The sequence below is a fragment of the Macrobrachium nipponense genome, chromosome 41 (genome assembly GCF_015104395.2).
Source record: "Macrobrachium nipponense isolate FS-2020 chromosome 41, ASM1510439v2, whole genome shotgun sequence".
Classification (NCBI taxonomy): domain Eukaryota; kingdom Metazoa; phylum Arthropoda; class Malacostraca; order Decapoda; family Palaemonidae; genus Macrobrachium; species Macrobrachium nipponense.
In genome coordinates, this window is record NC_061102.1 from 3,511,332 (window position 1) to 3,527,942 (window position 16,611).

Here is a 16,611-nt window from a genome sequence, read left to right on the forward strand (position 1 = left end):
GCAATATCCAAGTAACCCAGCGTTCTTTTAAAAAAAAGTCTCCCTATAACCGACGGCGCAACACCTTAAAAGAATCACCAACGACGACTGACCTACCCACCCGAGCGTTATGAATCTTTATACCCTTCATCCTGCCCCTCCTTGTCTTCGGCTGCTGGTGATGTCACCCGTCTTTATTAAGCGTCATCAAGGTGTCCCTCGAAGGAGAAGGGAAGGGCTATAAAGCTAGATAGCGACAGCTATTGGCGAAGACGACGCTCTCATCAGACAGCTCGGTCTTGTCGTGGAATTCGTGCCGTGACGTTATTCGCAGCTCGTTTCCTTCGTGACGTTATTACAGTGACAAATCTGTCTTGTGTGTATATGCGTGTGTGTGTGTGTGTAACTTGCTGGTATCCTGGATGTGGTGAAACGAAGGAAAGCAGCAAAAAGACTTATGTACAAAACCGACTTTTAAAAGTGTATGCCCTGAGGGCAGTATTCTTTAATATAATAATAATAATAATAAAAATGAAAGAAACGTCATTCAATAAGGTAAATGTCCCACGAAAATCGTACGAACGCAATTTTTAAAAGACATTCAAAGTTTCCAGGACTAAAATTTAAAAAAAAAAGGCAGATACAAAAATTGTTAGAAGTTTCTAAAGTACCTTAACAAGATTCTTATTCAAAAGCAATACGTGAAGAATCAAACAGCAGACAAAAACGTAGCATTTCTTAAAAAAGTAATATCTTATCAAAATTATTTTTTTTTTATTCCATATTCTATTTATAACGACCCTAAAGTTACTAAATTCATCCAGCCTATTCTAAATCTTCCCTGGACAAGCAAACTTTTTTTAATTACACAAAAGAGCGTGAGTGAATCCACTTAGGCGCAAACAAGAAACAAGTACATACATACGCTTGGACAGTCTGGCGGGAATCTGTGCAATCGGCTCTTATTGACCAACGTAACGAGATGCCTTCACCAAGATATCTCTATTTTTTTTTAACTGTTCCTCTGCTTTATCCTATAACGTAACGATAACACTTCACGACGAATGAAGCACGATCTTAAAGCACTTTTTATAGAAGCCAACTCACTAGACGCACCCACATAGTTCACGAATTAATAAAACTAGAATATCACTTTGAAACAGAGCTATCCTCGTCCAAGCGTGTACCGAAAACTCTTACGAGGTTGTAAAAGTACACCACAGTGCCCCTCTTTCATGAAAGATAACGCAGTTATGCATCTGCTAACCTTCAAAGTTGCTAACGATATCCCCACGCGAGAGAGAGAAGCCACCTACTCGGAGTGACCTCAGTAACTCCCAGGCTTCGTTAGGACCCATTATTCCATCACTGGCAGAGTGAGGGCAACAAAGACGCCAAATACAACAAGAGGAAATGTAATACATCAGCGTAATTCTTTTGTTAACTGCTTCGTTGTGCCAACGCCAACACAGATGATAATAGTCCTACCAGAGAGAAAGAGAGACTGAGAATTCTTCTGGTCCACACCCGATTACAGAACTGACTATAAGGGATCAAGGGACGATCATTTCAAACTTGATAATGGATGCAGTCAAGGGATGACTATGGAAATGACATTAAATGATAGCCTTAGCAGCGTTGCTTTTGATTCAAGACAGCAACTTGGATATATATGACTAACCAACCTATATATAGTAGGTGCTTTCTAACACAACGGGAGTAAGTGACTGTCTCACGCATAAGCGAGCTGTACAAGTGAGCGGCCGCAAGCAACTTCATTTAACATTAATTAGCTCGCCGCATATTTCTCTCTCTCTCTCTCTCTCTCTCTCTCTCTCTCTCTCTCTCTCTCTCTCTCTCTCTGTCCTAAACTTACAGATCATGAGTTCAATGAGATCGAGCTAAAAAGATCGTGACATCTAGAGGAAGGAATGCCATTATCAAGTGCTACTGAGTCAGCTCAAATCTATAGTGATTATTCCAATCCTCACACGGAACTGTAATATTATTATATATCTATATAATAATACTAGAGCAGATGTAGACGTTCTAACCCTTGCACCATACTATACAGCAAAACGTTTTACTAAAACAGTTCTTTTTCTAGACACGAGAAGCGATAATATAGATAAAAAAAGGACTATCATTTGGGAACAAACGGCATGTGTCTGGGAATTAACAACAAGGCGTGATCCGACCTCCAGCTTGCTCGAGGAGCGTGCTAAAATTAACGGTCAATTAGAGCGCTATTTCACCGACGAATATTAACATAAATACGCCATATTTTATGAGAAATAATGTTCTGTACTGTTTAGCATGCACATTATTAAGTTTTTAAAAATTTGTTTCTAATAAAAGAATCATAAAGATCCTATCCTAAAATTCCTGTATCTTTAACTTGACGTGAAACACCTTTTTCGAACCTTTTTAGGTTCTCCTACCTCCCCAAAAACAAACAAGCAAACAAACAACAACAATAAAATAGTTTGTACTCCCAGAGCAAGAGAAAATATAGTATGATAAAACGATTACAAAAAGTAGCTGGGAAAACTTCAATATACATTCAGTTACGAAGTGACCACGGATGATCCAATGAGTATAAACCAGGCCAAATGAGAAGAGATTGTAAAGATTTGCTACGAGGATCATCTTTGTCTAGAAACATATACGAAAATGAATTAATTATACATTTAACATGTATACATGAACGCATATCATTCACGTAAATGGATGAAAACGTACCAAAATTAAATAAATAAATAAATAAATAAATATAAATTTGTCTAGCCACGCATAAAAGAACAAGAAAAAAGATGGAGCTGTCAAACCACACTTAAAAGAACAAATAAAAATAATGGAAGTTTTGCCCATCAAACGTTAAAAAAAAACAAGAGCACTTAGCATTTAATCTTTAACAAGGACAAAGGTGATTCAGACTCTTGCACCGACGGAGTTCTGGGTATCAGAGGAAACGGGCGGCGTGTTTTGGTCAGATTGCGTAGCGATGACGCAATCTCTCTGCGTGTGTCATTCTCCTCTGGCCTGACCAGCCGCGTGAATAATGAGGCGAAAATATAAACTCGAGTGGACCTCCCCTATTGACATAAATATATATATAAAAAAAAGAAGTCTCATACATGGCACTCAGGAGGAGTCAATTAGTCATCGCTTTAAAAGCCAAGCCAGATGTGGGCACTGGGCGGGTTTGTGTTATGAAAGGGTATATTGCCAAACTTTTTTTTTACTAACTCATTCATTTGTTGCTGCTAATGGTATCAGTCAAATGCACAGACTATCATCTTAGTTATCTCTTTGATAACTACAGCACATTCATCATTTAGTTATCAAAACACATCTTTCGTTGCACAGACTGACTATTGATTCAGTTATCACGCTGATAACCAGAGCACATTTTATAATTTATTTACAATCTATTCATTCAGAAGAGATGATACCACACTCAAGGGGATTTATATGACTTAACCGGATTATAAATGCATAATCATTGATCAAATACCGTTCTCCGAATGTCTAATACATCAAATATGATTTTCAGATTGTTTTTTTTTTTTTGAGAGCCAGTTCCCTCGGCTGTATCAATAGACAAGTGATGAATGACGAAGCGCTAGTTTTCCTGGATTCCGTTACTTAACCACCCCAAGTCAAGTTATATAGTTCTCTACAGAACTAGGCTAACCTCGTCGAGAACTGAAAGTGGCATTACACGAAGATGTTAAGTTACAGTGAGTTGCAAGATGACCTAGACATGATTTCCCAGCTCATAAACAATACACGAAGGGAATTAGATGCATCCAGATATGATGAATTGTCACTGAGCAAATAAACAGAATATTATAATGTTGACCGTCGCTTGATATATGACTGACAATCGTCAGCATCAGACAGATTGTTTGTTTGTTTGTTTGTATGGTGTTTTTACGTTGCATGGAACCAGTGGTTATTCAGACAGGAGACAGTTTCAGAAAACCGAAGACCAATATGGAAATCAGATACATTAAATAGAATCAAGCATCAATTACGTACGGAACAAACTATACCAAAGACACCTAAACCTTCCCCCTCCCCTCCCCCAACGACTACCACGACAACAACGTGACGAAAAAAAAAAAGACATGACCTAACAACAGCGCAGCTGGTACAGAACCAAAGGGCCCAACCAACCACCACCAGCTGACGTTTCTGGGAGGGGGCCGGGGTGGGGGGAGGGGGGCTCTATACCAAAAGCCCTGCCGCTCTGTGGCACTCTCTCTCTCTCTCTCTCTCTCTCAGTCCTCAGGGAGTGCCACTCGCAAGCGATGACGTCACGGCCGGTCAAAGCCAAAAATACAAAGGGGCGAGATTCTCCCTGGACTTGGCACTACAGAAGGAGAGAGAGAGAGAGAGAGAGAGAGAGAGAGAGAGAGAGAGAGAGAGAGAGAGAGAGAGCCAGGTGGGTAAGTGGTGGAGTTTAGAAGAATAAGGGGTCTGTCTTTTATTTCCTAGAGATGACTAATTCTCTCTCTCTCTCTCTCTCTCCTGACAGATTTCGAGGGAATTGACCGAATGGTTATTTTTATTGCTGTGTGTCAGTTTCCCTAAACACCAAGGGCACGGAAACACGCTTGAATACGCACATGTATACATAAATACATACGTACATACACATACATACATTACATGAACTTGCTTGTAAGGACTGTATGAATTTTACTTGGATTTTTTTTTTATCTCGTATACAACATTCATATGATTTCATTTTGCTATATAACACGTTATCCTATGATGCCAACATTTCTTTCTAATAAATGTTCGGGATGAACAAATTTTACTTAGTAATCTAAAGACTTTGTGGGCTTAAAATAAGTCTTACTAACCGAAATGCTTTGAAGTTTCAAAGTTACTGTTGTGCTGAGATGTTTACGCAGAAAACACAGAGGTTTTTGTCAACTTAAAAAGGGTTGGGTACTTTTGCACATGCGTGCATATGAGAGAGAGAGAGAGAGAGAGAGAGAGAGAGAGAGAGAGAGAGAGAGAGAATATTATAATGATCAAGCATCTACTTCACTGCAATTTGCGACATAGATTCCGTGGGACCTAACCAGGATACTCGCACATGCAAACTATATATATATAAAGCGACCAACGCCCTTATCTAAACTGCATAATCCTTCTACCTGGGACGCATGCGCAATGACCAATCGGCCTTTAAATCAACGACCCAGGAAAGCAGCAAGCGACTCGTGCCCTGCCAAATATAGTCTTCGAGCTGATGAAGAATTCATAACAGCGGACGAGACTCGACAGAAAATTAATTTGGGGACCTTTGGGACCCGTTTTCGGAGACTATAAACTAACAGTTTTTTTTTTTTTTCTGGGGAGAGGGGAGAGGGTGGAAGGGATGGAGGGGGGGAAATGTGGCTTATAAATTAAGATTCAAAGTTGACAGATCATTTGAGTGGATTCTGATCACTCAATGAAGGAGGAGGAGGAGGAGGAGGAGGAGGAGGAGGAGGAGGAGAGAGAGAGAGAGAGACAGAGAGAGTACCTTTATACAAAATGTCTCCACATGAGTGAACCAATATGTGTAGCTTACAATGAAAATATAAGTATCTAGGCCTTACAACACGAGAGAGAGAGAGAGAGAGAGAGAGAGAGAGAGAGACGAGAGACAGAAATGAGAGAGAGAGAGAGAGAGAGAGAGAGAGAGAGAGAGAGAGAGACGTCTCGCGCCATAGTTCAAGCCAAGGGGCCAGGTTCAAAGCCTCGACTTTATGGGAACCAGTTAAGTACCAGACGGAGGGTCATAAAATCTTGTTTTTTATTTCACTGAACACAATTGCTTTAAATACATAAGGCCACCGGATTCAACAGTAAAGAGAGAAACTCTTCCTTGACCACCATTGTAGAAAACTCAAAGCCAACTGTACGACATCACTACTTGGTAATGGACGTTATCTCTGACGCGTCGCAAGTGTACATGAATTTAGCGAAAATATTTTACCAGTAATTTTCATTTTAAAACTTAAATTCTATCTCATATTAATAAAACTCAACCTTGACTTTGTTTTATAGAGATTTCCAATCCAATTGCTCGTACATATAAAATCATTAACACAGCGAAAATATTTTACCAGTAATCTTCATTTAAAAACTTTAATATTATTCAGATTCAATAAAACTCAACCTTGACTTTATTTTATAGAGATTTCCAATCTAACTGCTCCTATAAAATAATTAACATAGCAAAGTACAAAAAAAAGCAGACTACCAAGTGTTAATTGCAAACCTTCATTCCAACTGCTTTTATTTTTTATTTTTTTTGCTGTAACCTGGTCCATTATAATATACAGTTTCTTCTACTGCTTTTTCATTAACAAGCCAGACTTGGATGATAATTGATGTGAAAGGCGCTTCTGGAAGGAGTCTGAAACAACATCAGATGAACAGAGTGATACATTCACCTATTTTTCATTCTCTTTATTCTCGAACTTCTCCCTGTACTCAAGACTGCGACCCACAACAGTCGATTGATCCCAAGGTTGGAAGAGTCGTTGTTTGCGCCAAATCAGGCACAATAGGATTAAATAAATGCACCCAAATGTTCCCGAGCAATGCTTGCTTGAATCAGTCCTCACACGCAAAATGTTAGCAAGCAGACTTTTGAAAATCTTGTGAGAATCTCTTAATAATAATAATAGATGAAAGGCATATTTTTTTTGTGCTTTGATACGCATGACATTGTTACAGTGCATTTCGAATATCTTGTTTGATTTTTGTAAGCTTTCTTGTTGTCATAATAGACATTGAAGTTTGTTTTCTACAGCATGGGACTTAAGAAACGCTTTCTATCTTAATTTACAGAAGGATAAATAAATTAACTTATTATTTCAATTTACTGATGCACAAAATTGTCATAATAAACATTCAAAGTTTATTTCCTACTGCATGGCATTAAGGAACGCTTTTTATCTTAATTTACAGAATGATAAATAATTTAACCTATTATCGAATTTAACAGATGCCCACAATTGTAACCATTTATGTTTAGAAACTTGAAAATATTCCTTAGGGTATTTCTCAATTGCTGTCAAATACACACACACACACACATTAAATACTCGGCAATGCTATCTGACAACTGACGAATCACTTCAGATCATTGTAGGGGCAGAGTAACGCAAACCAGGCGGTGAAACCCCAAGTCCCCTTTCCTCCTCCTCCTCCTCCTTATCAGACAGGTGGTGGTATTTCAACACCAAATTACTTGGCGCCGGTCGCTTAAAACACAGTGATGAACATTCTCCACGAAGTTTTTAGTCTGCTATACAAGATCAATTAAAAGACAAAAGAAAGTTTATCAATGTTTCTAATTATAAAAAAATAAAGATTTTCCCTCTTGCTAATAACCCGCCAATTGACGGTCAATTCATGCATCCAAAATGTAAATTGCATACATATAAAAACGAGCTTTCACTCAATGAATGTAATAACGAAATCACTTAAAAAAACGATTATTTTGTCCAATATTTTTCTAGTTTCAAAATTTAAGTTCTTTTTCTTATTAATAACAACTCCCAATTGCCAGTTCACTAGTGTCTAAACTAATGTGGGCGCATGCATATAAAATTAAGTTTTGACTTAAGGAATGAATAATAACGTGAAATAATGTAATGACGTCAATGCTGACAACAAGCAGGTGTCATCATAATCAGACGGAATAATATAACACAAAAGTCGTTTGAATTCTCAACACCTACATTCATTCCAATCGACCACACAGCTTGGGCACGGCAAGCTCTATAATTAAAGCATAACAAACAAATTCCCTCTGAGACGTCCTGAGAAATGCCTAGGTGAGAAAAGAGAAACCACTTGACAGAAAACTCGGCTAACCATCCGATTCTCCAATCAGTCCTACTGTCACATTTTCAGGGATCAAAAGCATTCCGATCTAAGCACTTTTAATTAAATTTCCTTCTTCTTGGTTTAGACTAAGCTAAGAAAGAGGCCCTTGGCAAAGAGCTGCAGCAGTCCTTTCTTTCGTGCCCTAAGGTCTAGAGGGACAAGGCGACCAGCAGCTGTGGACACGAGGCTAAGAGACGTGTGTGTGAAGTTGCAAGGCTCACCACCACTCTTGTCAACTGAACCAATGCTGACAATTAGAACGGATTTTATCGTAGTCAATCATATCCCAGCATCCGTTTTCTTTCCGAATTCACTAATGTGCATAAGCACAGACGCGAAATTCTTTGGTAGCATCTCGTTTTGAGAGAGAGAGAGAGAGAGAGAGAGGAGAGAGAGAGAGAGAGAGAGAGAGAGAGAGAGAGAGAGAGAGAGAGAGAGAAAGCTCTAGGTCATGATGACGAGACGACCAGAGCATCAAAACAACTGGCCACGGGATGACAAAAGTCGGCGGCAAAAACCCCGTGCCCTTGGAAAGGTCACTTCATGGGACCCAGCCTTAAGGAAGGTCACGCATGATTGCCAACTACCATAATGGGAGAAAAGGTCACATGTTCCTCACGCTGTCACCACATCGATCGCCTCGGTAGGACTCTCCACTGTTCATTTGTTTCGAATCTCTCTCTCTCTGACTTTCATAAAGATTTAACAAACAAGTAATTCCAGCATGTCAGAACTTCACAAAAAACAAACAAACATACGCTCACGCAAAGACAACAAACGGACGAACAAACACCGATCATGGAAAATACTTCATCATGAGGTTGGAGGCATCGCTATCTCCTCCTTCGATCTACCGCAATCAAGGCGTCGGCAAAAACGAAATAAACTGAGAATTTATGCCGGGGAAAGACAATGACTCGGGAATTACAGAATCTAACGGTCGGTCTGAGAGTAGAAAAGTCAGACCTCGCGTAGCTCAGCGCGGAAGAACCCCAATTGGGGTCAAACACAGGTCTGGGGGTACACTCGGCAAAAAAAGTGAGATGCCCCCGTTCTCAGGAAGTAGAAGACGTCACCTCAATCGAAACGTAGATAGTGTCATGTCGATCCAGTGACTAAATTAGAAGCGACACTCGATTTGCCACAGAGATACATTAGCAGGAAAGAAAGAAAAAGAAGAGTGTCTGTGTAGAGGAGATTATATGAATTATTATTCCGTTTGATTTACATTTCCAAAGTTCCTTACAGGCGCCATAACCCTCCTTCTTCTTTTCATGTACGTGTAAGAATTTGAGACCAATAGCCCTTCCGTCAGGTCCTTTCGATTCTCGTTGGTTCTGGCGACTACTACTTCTACAACCCCGTCATTCTCGTTGGTTCGGGCGACTACTACTTCTACAACCCTGTCAAAAACTTCAGCACATTTTACTACAACACTTAAGACTGAAGTCTCTTTTTTTTTTTTTTTTTTTTTTTTTTTTTTTTTACTACAAAACTTTCGACTGAAGTTTCATCTAATACAACAACTAGAGCCATGATGCCTTCAGAGGTTTTATGCTCGGTTATACACAATTTTATTGGATGCCGTTGCCGATGTTCATTGAGAATATCCTCTCTCCAAATCCATAAACTGTTCGGAATTAGGCATAAGTCGCCAGGCCCATGGGAGGGGTACACACATACATACATACATCCACGTACCTTTTGTAAAATATGGGATGGTACGTCGAAGATACCTTCGCTCTTTTTAGAAAATGTTTTGACTCTGAAAGGTTTCTTAATTTTATCACTACATACATACATACATACATAACATACATACATACATATATACATACACATATCTCGGGGAAAGACATCACAGCTTGGACGAAATTATCAATTTGGACGACACCCCTACAACAGTCCTCAATTTTCATTCTCGTTCCTATCACCAAGCAACAAATTAGTTCCCTTTGTAAGCTTAGGAACCCACATGTCAATTCTAAATACAGATACGTTCAGTAGCCAAGTATTACCTACTGCTATCTACCTTCAAACCTCGCGTGCCACTCAAATTGGGCAGAAGGGCCAGACGGCACGAAGGGCGTGCCTCATTCATTTAAATTTAAATCTTCAGATATATCTAAATCATTCAATCTTGCTTCGACAATTGATTTTGTAATTCGCATCGAGGACATTTTATTCATCTCGGTTTAAACTCATTGGCTTGGTAGCCAATTCAAAATGCAAACAGTTAAGATGCTATTTTTATCCCAGGTTAGATGAATATGTGTGTATGCTCGTGGGAGTGTGTGTGTGTGTGTGTGTTTGAGAGAGCGTCTGGCTCAATTATGAATACTAATAAGCTTAAGTAGCGTCGTTTGAGGCTCTCACACCACCACTAGTCAAGAGGCCACCACCCTAACGGCAGAATAAGCCTGACGGACATGAGAGAAACACATCGACCGTTTCTCACTTCTCTTTCAAACTGCTTAGCTTAATTCGTTAAACTTTCACAGGGAAAAACAACTGATCATACAATTCGATTCATGACTGATTGATTTATAGGTTTTTAGGAATAATGCCAAACACTGGGGCAACTAAAAATTGGCAGTACAAAGGTTTGACAGGTGTAACAGGAAGAAAGCCTCGCAGTTGCACTATAGTAGATTCCCATCAGACTGATTGGCTGTTGATAAGCCAATCACAGGGCTGGAAACTCTCCTCAGTGTCTCGAGAGAGTTCACATAGGCGGGATGTATGTTCCACCTCTCCTGAGGGATACTTTTGAAAGACGTAGATCTCAGGAGAGGAGGAACATAGATGCTACCCCTGTGAACTCTCTCTCGAGAGACTGAGAGTTTCCAGCCCTGTGATTGACTTATCAACAGCCAATCAGGAACGTCGTTGGGGACTGGCCTAAACATCAAATGCATGGTTGGTGTGAATCTACTATAGGAATCAGTTGTTAGGAGGGGGTGGAAAGTAAGATGGGAGAAAGATAATATTGATGGTATATATAACAAGCAAACAGTCTTTGGCCTGCACCACTAATCGCTAGGAGGTTCCTCATTCATCAATGCTAATGCAAGACCATTCGTCCTCTTTATTTTCTCGTTAAGAAAGTTACAAGGAATTTGATGGGGGCATCGAATGATATTCCAATTTGATAATCTGGGCGGCCTAACAGATAACTGTATATGTCTTTAACGTTTCACGAATTTATAAATATACGATTTAGTTTGTAAGCACTTCATAGTTACAAATTCTCCCTAATTGCTACTACTGCTGATGGTAATACTAGATAATAATCCACTTTGTACTTTTCGGCAGCGTCAGTTTATTAATCCAATTAGGAATATTAGAAATATGTGGATCATAAAGCAATATTTTTTTTTTCCGGGACCTCCATCAAAAGGATTATTTTACAACCGCGACATTAAACAAGATATCACATATTAGCGTTCACTTGTGATGGCCATTATCTCTTCGCTATCAGAGACCGACTTGTAGTGAGGCAAATCTATTTACGATTCATTCAAAGGTCTTATCTAACGACTCTATTACTCATTCAATAAAAAAAAAACGACTCGTAAACATGAATGAAAAGATCATAAAAATATATATATGCAGCTGAGTAAAACGTCGTATCTTGCAGTTAGATATCGTGGAGTTTTATGAGAGAGAGAGAGAGAGAGAGAGAGAGAGAGAGAGAGAGAGAGAGAGAGAGATTCACTTGACAAAGACTGTCTCTTCCAGTCAACGCATGTACACATACATTCAGAGAGAGAGAGAGAGAGAGAGAGAGAGAGAGAGAGAGAGAATTTACTTTATAAAGATTCTCTCTCCTAGTCAACCCATGTGTACATACATTCAGAAGAGAGAGAGAGAGAGAGAGAGAGAGAGAGAGAGAGAGAGAGAGAGAGAGAGAGAGAGAGAGAGAGTCGAAGGTGCAGGAAGCGACAATCTACCAGCCATAAAATTCTAAAAGCGAATCTCTGAATGTAATCGTTTCGTTTTTAACTTCCCACCCAAAAGCGGCACAAGGACTTCGAAGCAGCTTTCTCCCAAGCGACGGTAATTGCCGTCGAACTTAAGTCCCAAATAAAGAAAGCTGAAGGGGAAATGACATATAAGTATATATATACATATATATACAAACTGCACCCCTGACCTATAATATCTCCCAATGCCATCAACTCGTTGTATGCGACGACGTCATTGAATCATAAAACTGGTCGTGTGATGGTGATCGATCAGAAAGTTGAGCTTTGGCATTGCAATAAATGCAATATATTATTATTTTTTTTGCTTCTAATTTATTCTTATGCTGTGTGGAGAGACGAGGATGATTTATGGTCAGTAAAATTGGCGTCACAACACCTTGGTTACTGACTCGGTTATAGGGCTAAATACCTTGAATTTGAAAACTTGATGGAACTCTCCTTATTTGAACTTTAATATTCCCAGTGCAAACAGCAAACTCTCTCTCTCTCTCTCTCTCTCTCTCTGTCAAAAACAATTCAAATAAAATGAAAAAAAAAAAAATCTGCATCTTTACTCCCCATACCCATTCATCCCCCATAATAAGCAAACATCAGTCACCCCACTGTACTCTCATAATATTTGTATGGGCCACACCTCTCCCCCCACCACCCCCAATACTTCCCTCGTCACCCTATACCAGCAAACACATAAAAAAGGAGCCAAGCCCGAGCCTTGTTTTAAGATGATCTAACGACTTCTTCGTGTTATATTCTGACCAAAAACGCGATTTAGGCCAAAGCTTTTAAACGTCTGGGTCAATTCTGAGTCTTCCTTAGTGCTATATTCTGACAAAAACTGGATTTAAATAAGATTAACATTCAATGTCTCAGGAAATTTATATTTGCATTAAGGAATCCAGATATTTCTTGGATGTACTTACACCAGTACCGTCCTAAGGCTCATCTTCTGCATAATAATAATAATAATAATAATAATAATAATAATAATAATAATAATAATAATAATGATGTATTTTCATTATCTTTGAATGAATTAGTACTGTCATGAGGCTCATCTTCTTAATAATAATAATAATAATAATAAGAATAATAATTCTTTTCCTTATCCTTGAATAATTAGTACCGTCATGAGGCTCCTTCTGAATAATAATAATAATAATAATATAATAATAATAATAATAATAATAATAATAATAATAATAATAATGTCCTTTCACTATCCTTGAATGATACGCAGTCAGTTGACTTAAAACAAACACCTTAACTTGAGCAATCTATCAATCAACAGGAGCACTCCTGGCGTAAAGAATTTAATCAAGCACGAATACCCACAAACATACATACATACATACAAATAAATATTCATATATATATATATATATATATATATATATATATATATATATATATATATATATATACATACACGCCCATGCCCTAATCGAGGAAAAGCCAACACACTAGGGACAAGAAAATACTTCTCGTGCATTAAACCACAAACATCAGAGTGAGTAATTTGCAACTAATGAAAACTCGTAGCAAACACACAAGTGAGGAAGGGAGGGGCGCATAGATACGAAAGGTCAAACGAGAGAGAGAGAGAGAGAGAGAGAGAGAGAGGCATCCATTATGCTTAATTGCGACGCCCTGATGACGAGAAAGTGGCAGATCATCTAGTTATCTGTATTCCCATTAGCAAAGGTCACAGCGTCAAAAGCATGGCGAACAGAGAGAGAGAGAGAGAGAGAGAGAGAGAGAGAGAGAGAGAGAGAGAGAAAGTTGCAAGGATTAGGATGTCTCAAAGACTTATTAGTAGAGAGAGAGAGAGGGTGTGCGTTTTGTAATGATATGAATTACAAAACGCGGAAGGCGGCACGATGAAAGCATGACGAGAGAGAGAGAGAGAGAGAGAGAGAGAGAGAGGGTGAGTTCTGTAATGACATGAATTACAAACACTTCCGCATCTCATTCGTTATCTTGAAATGTCACGAAGCTACACACAAGGAGACGATTCGTCCAAAAATATTCTATCATGTAAATAAATCTGACTCATTCCTCGACGACTTACCTGTGGGGATCGTACGAGAGGTCGAGAGAGTCGTCCAATCTGGAGGCTGACCTGGTGTGTTCCGAGCGCGTCAGGGTTGAGGTGGGCGTGCCCTCCCCGGCCATGATCCGCGAAGTAAGGGTGTGGGACCTCTGCCTCTGCAGCGTCCCTCCGCGACTCCCCGGTTCTGGCGACGGCGAGGGCGATCTGCGACTGCTGCTGGCACCGGTGCCTCCTCCTCCTCCTCCTCCTCTCGCATCCTCCGGCGGGCTGCCGCCCATGCTGCCCGACATCCGCCTCACCAGGCTCGGCGACTCCAGACCCGCCCTGTGCTGGCTTAAAGTCTCCCTCGAGTTCCTCCGGTGGATGGAGGGCGAGGCGGGCGGGGGCGGCTGGATGACCTCGGCCAGGGGCTCCGACGTCGTCCTGTGACGGGTCAGGAGAGGCGAGGAGGTCACGGCGCCGTAGCTGAAGGGCTTGCTGTCGGTGCGGGCGTGGTAGGGGAGGTCCTCCGCCGTCGTGCTCAGGGAGGAGTCCAGGAGCGAGTCGTGGGTGGTGGAGCCGCTGTAACCGTTGACGGGACTGAGGGGGGGAGGGGGGACGTACTGTGAGGTGGTGGTGGTCATCTCCAGGGACGTCGTCCGCCCCGTCAGACTCGTCCGCGGCTCCGCCTTGGGCGCCATGCCGAAGTCCGGGCACCGGATGGAGTCGATGTCCGGGGCCGGCGTCTGAGACGGTCTCAAGTCCGGAATGCTCTGGATGTCGAGCAGCATCCCCTGGAGCAGTTCGTCCAATTGGCGGGCGTCCACGAGGGGGGGCGGCGGGCCGCCGCCGCCCACCACCCGCCCTTCCGCTACCGCCGCCGCCGTCCCTCTGGAGTCTCCAGACGCCCGCGAAGTGTCCGACGTGGGCGGGGAGACGGGCGCTGCGCCGGCGGAGTTACTGGAGGCTATGCCCGAGTCGATGGAGGCGGCGTAGCGACCATTCACGAGCCCGTGCGGGGAGGGCGTGAGGGCGGCGGAAGGGGGGGCGTTCGGCGAGACCGGGGAGTGGGGCGGGGGGGCGACCTGCTGCTGCAGCAGCTGCTGTTGCTGTTGCTGCTGACTGGGGCGTTTCTTTGTTACAGTGGCGTAAAGGGAACCGTCTAGGGGACCCAAGGTGTGGCTGACTCCACTCACACCACCCACACCTGCAAAGACAAAAAAAAGGGAACCTTTCAGTAAAACATTCTCCCTGAAGACAGGTGGTCTCATCATTTTAAGAACAAACGGAAGATTTATTATCAAGCTTTTCCACTAAACTACATATTGATTGAGCTCACATTCGGTTCTCCCTTGATAATCTACATTTCTAATGCTGGTTATCTGCTTCTTACCTTCGTGCAAATTACACTGACCTGGGACTTTTTTTTTTTTTTAGTCTTCAACGGTTAAAAATAAATCAATGAAAACTACTATATGTAGATTTTTAAACCAGTGGGAACTGATCTTCCCTCAACGCCTAAAATGTATTAAGCTGAGGCACAAAAAAGGAAAAATAATTAAATACATAAAATTAAGCTTAGACAAAAAAATATATATATGTGTGTGTATAATATATAAAATAAAAATATAAAATATATTATTATATATATATAAATTATAGAAATATATATATATATATATATATATATCTAGTTAAGCCACTTCTGAAGAAAAACATAAAAACTATAAGTGAATGTAATAAACAGGCCCCTTTTCAAACGACCTGACTGTGTTGAGCGACGACAGAGTTTTAAACGAGGGAAAATATTATATAAATTATAGAAATTGAACAATCACTAGCTACCGGTCTAACCTCCAATGACAATGAATAAATTTCATCACAGAAAATAGGTCAGCTGTCTCCAAGGCCTTTGCTTCTTAACAGAACTGTTCTAAATCAATTAAAGCACGTATAACACGGCCTCAGTTTTCAGAGACACTCGTCACAATTTTGTGTTCTTTCTGTTTCTTGAATTCTCTTTAACTCAGGCAGACGCAGACGTCGCTGAACGGCACAAAATTGCTCCTAAGGTGCGAGATCGGCCATTTTCGAGATGGCCATTTTCGAGATGGACATTTTAGAGATCGGCCATTTTCGAGATCGGTCATTTTAGAGATCGGTAATTTTAAGAGATCGGTCATTTAGAGATCGGTCATTTTAAAGTCGGCCATTTTAGAGATCGGCCATTTCGAGATCGGTCATTTTAGAGATCGGCCATTTTCGAGATGGCCATTTTCGAGATCGGCCATTTTCGAGGTCGGTCATTTTCGAGATGGTCCAAGTCTTCGAATGTGGCATATGATTGGAAATTTGTGGGCAAGTAGAATGACACACAAGTTTCAATCAAATGATTGTATTTTGATATCTGCACCCCGTTTTAGTTGGCGTTTTTTGCCATTTTTTTTTTTTCTTTTTTTTTTCCAACTAGGTGACCTTTCGAATAGATCAGAGTTACAACCGAGGTGTCGTCTCGCGTACCTCCCTGGAATATTACCCAAATGATTAATTGTAAAAATAACGCACAAAATATCACTCTACTGACTGTGAAATTTCGTAATCATATGGAAAATACCTTAATAACAATTGAATCGTCATGCAAGACGTTATACCAAGGGCTTAGCTGATGCATTCAAAAACCTTACTTGAGCCATCAGAACCTGGGGTACA

The 16,611-nt window shown here is 40.7% G+C and overlaps 1 protein-coding gene across 7 annotated transcripts in view; it reads right to left on the reverse strand.

The window, feature by feature from the left end:
* Positions 1-16,611, reverse strand: part of LOC135212436 (tensin-1-like) — a 771,151-nt gene that overhangs the window by 24,959 nt on the left and 729,581 nt on the right. For all 7 annotated transcript variants that reach the window (XM_064245807.1, XM_064245802.1, XM_064245806.1 and 4 more), the window contains one exon: positions 13,942-15,109. In XM_064245807.1, the coding sequence (XP_064101877.1) occupies positions 13,942-15,109 (1,168 nt within the window). The remainder of the gene's footprint in view (positions 1-13,941; positions 15,110-16,611) is intronic.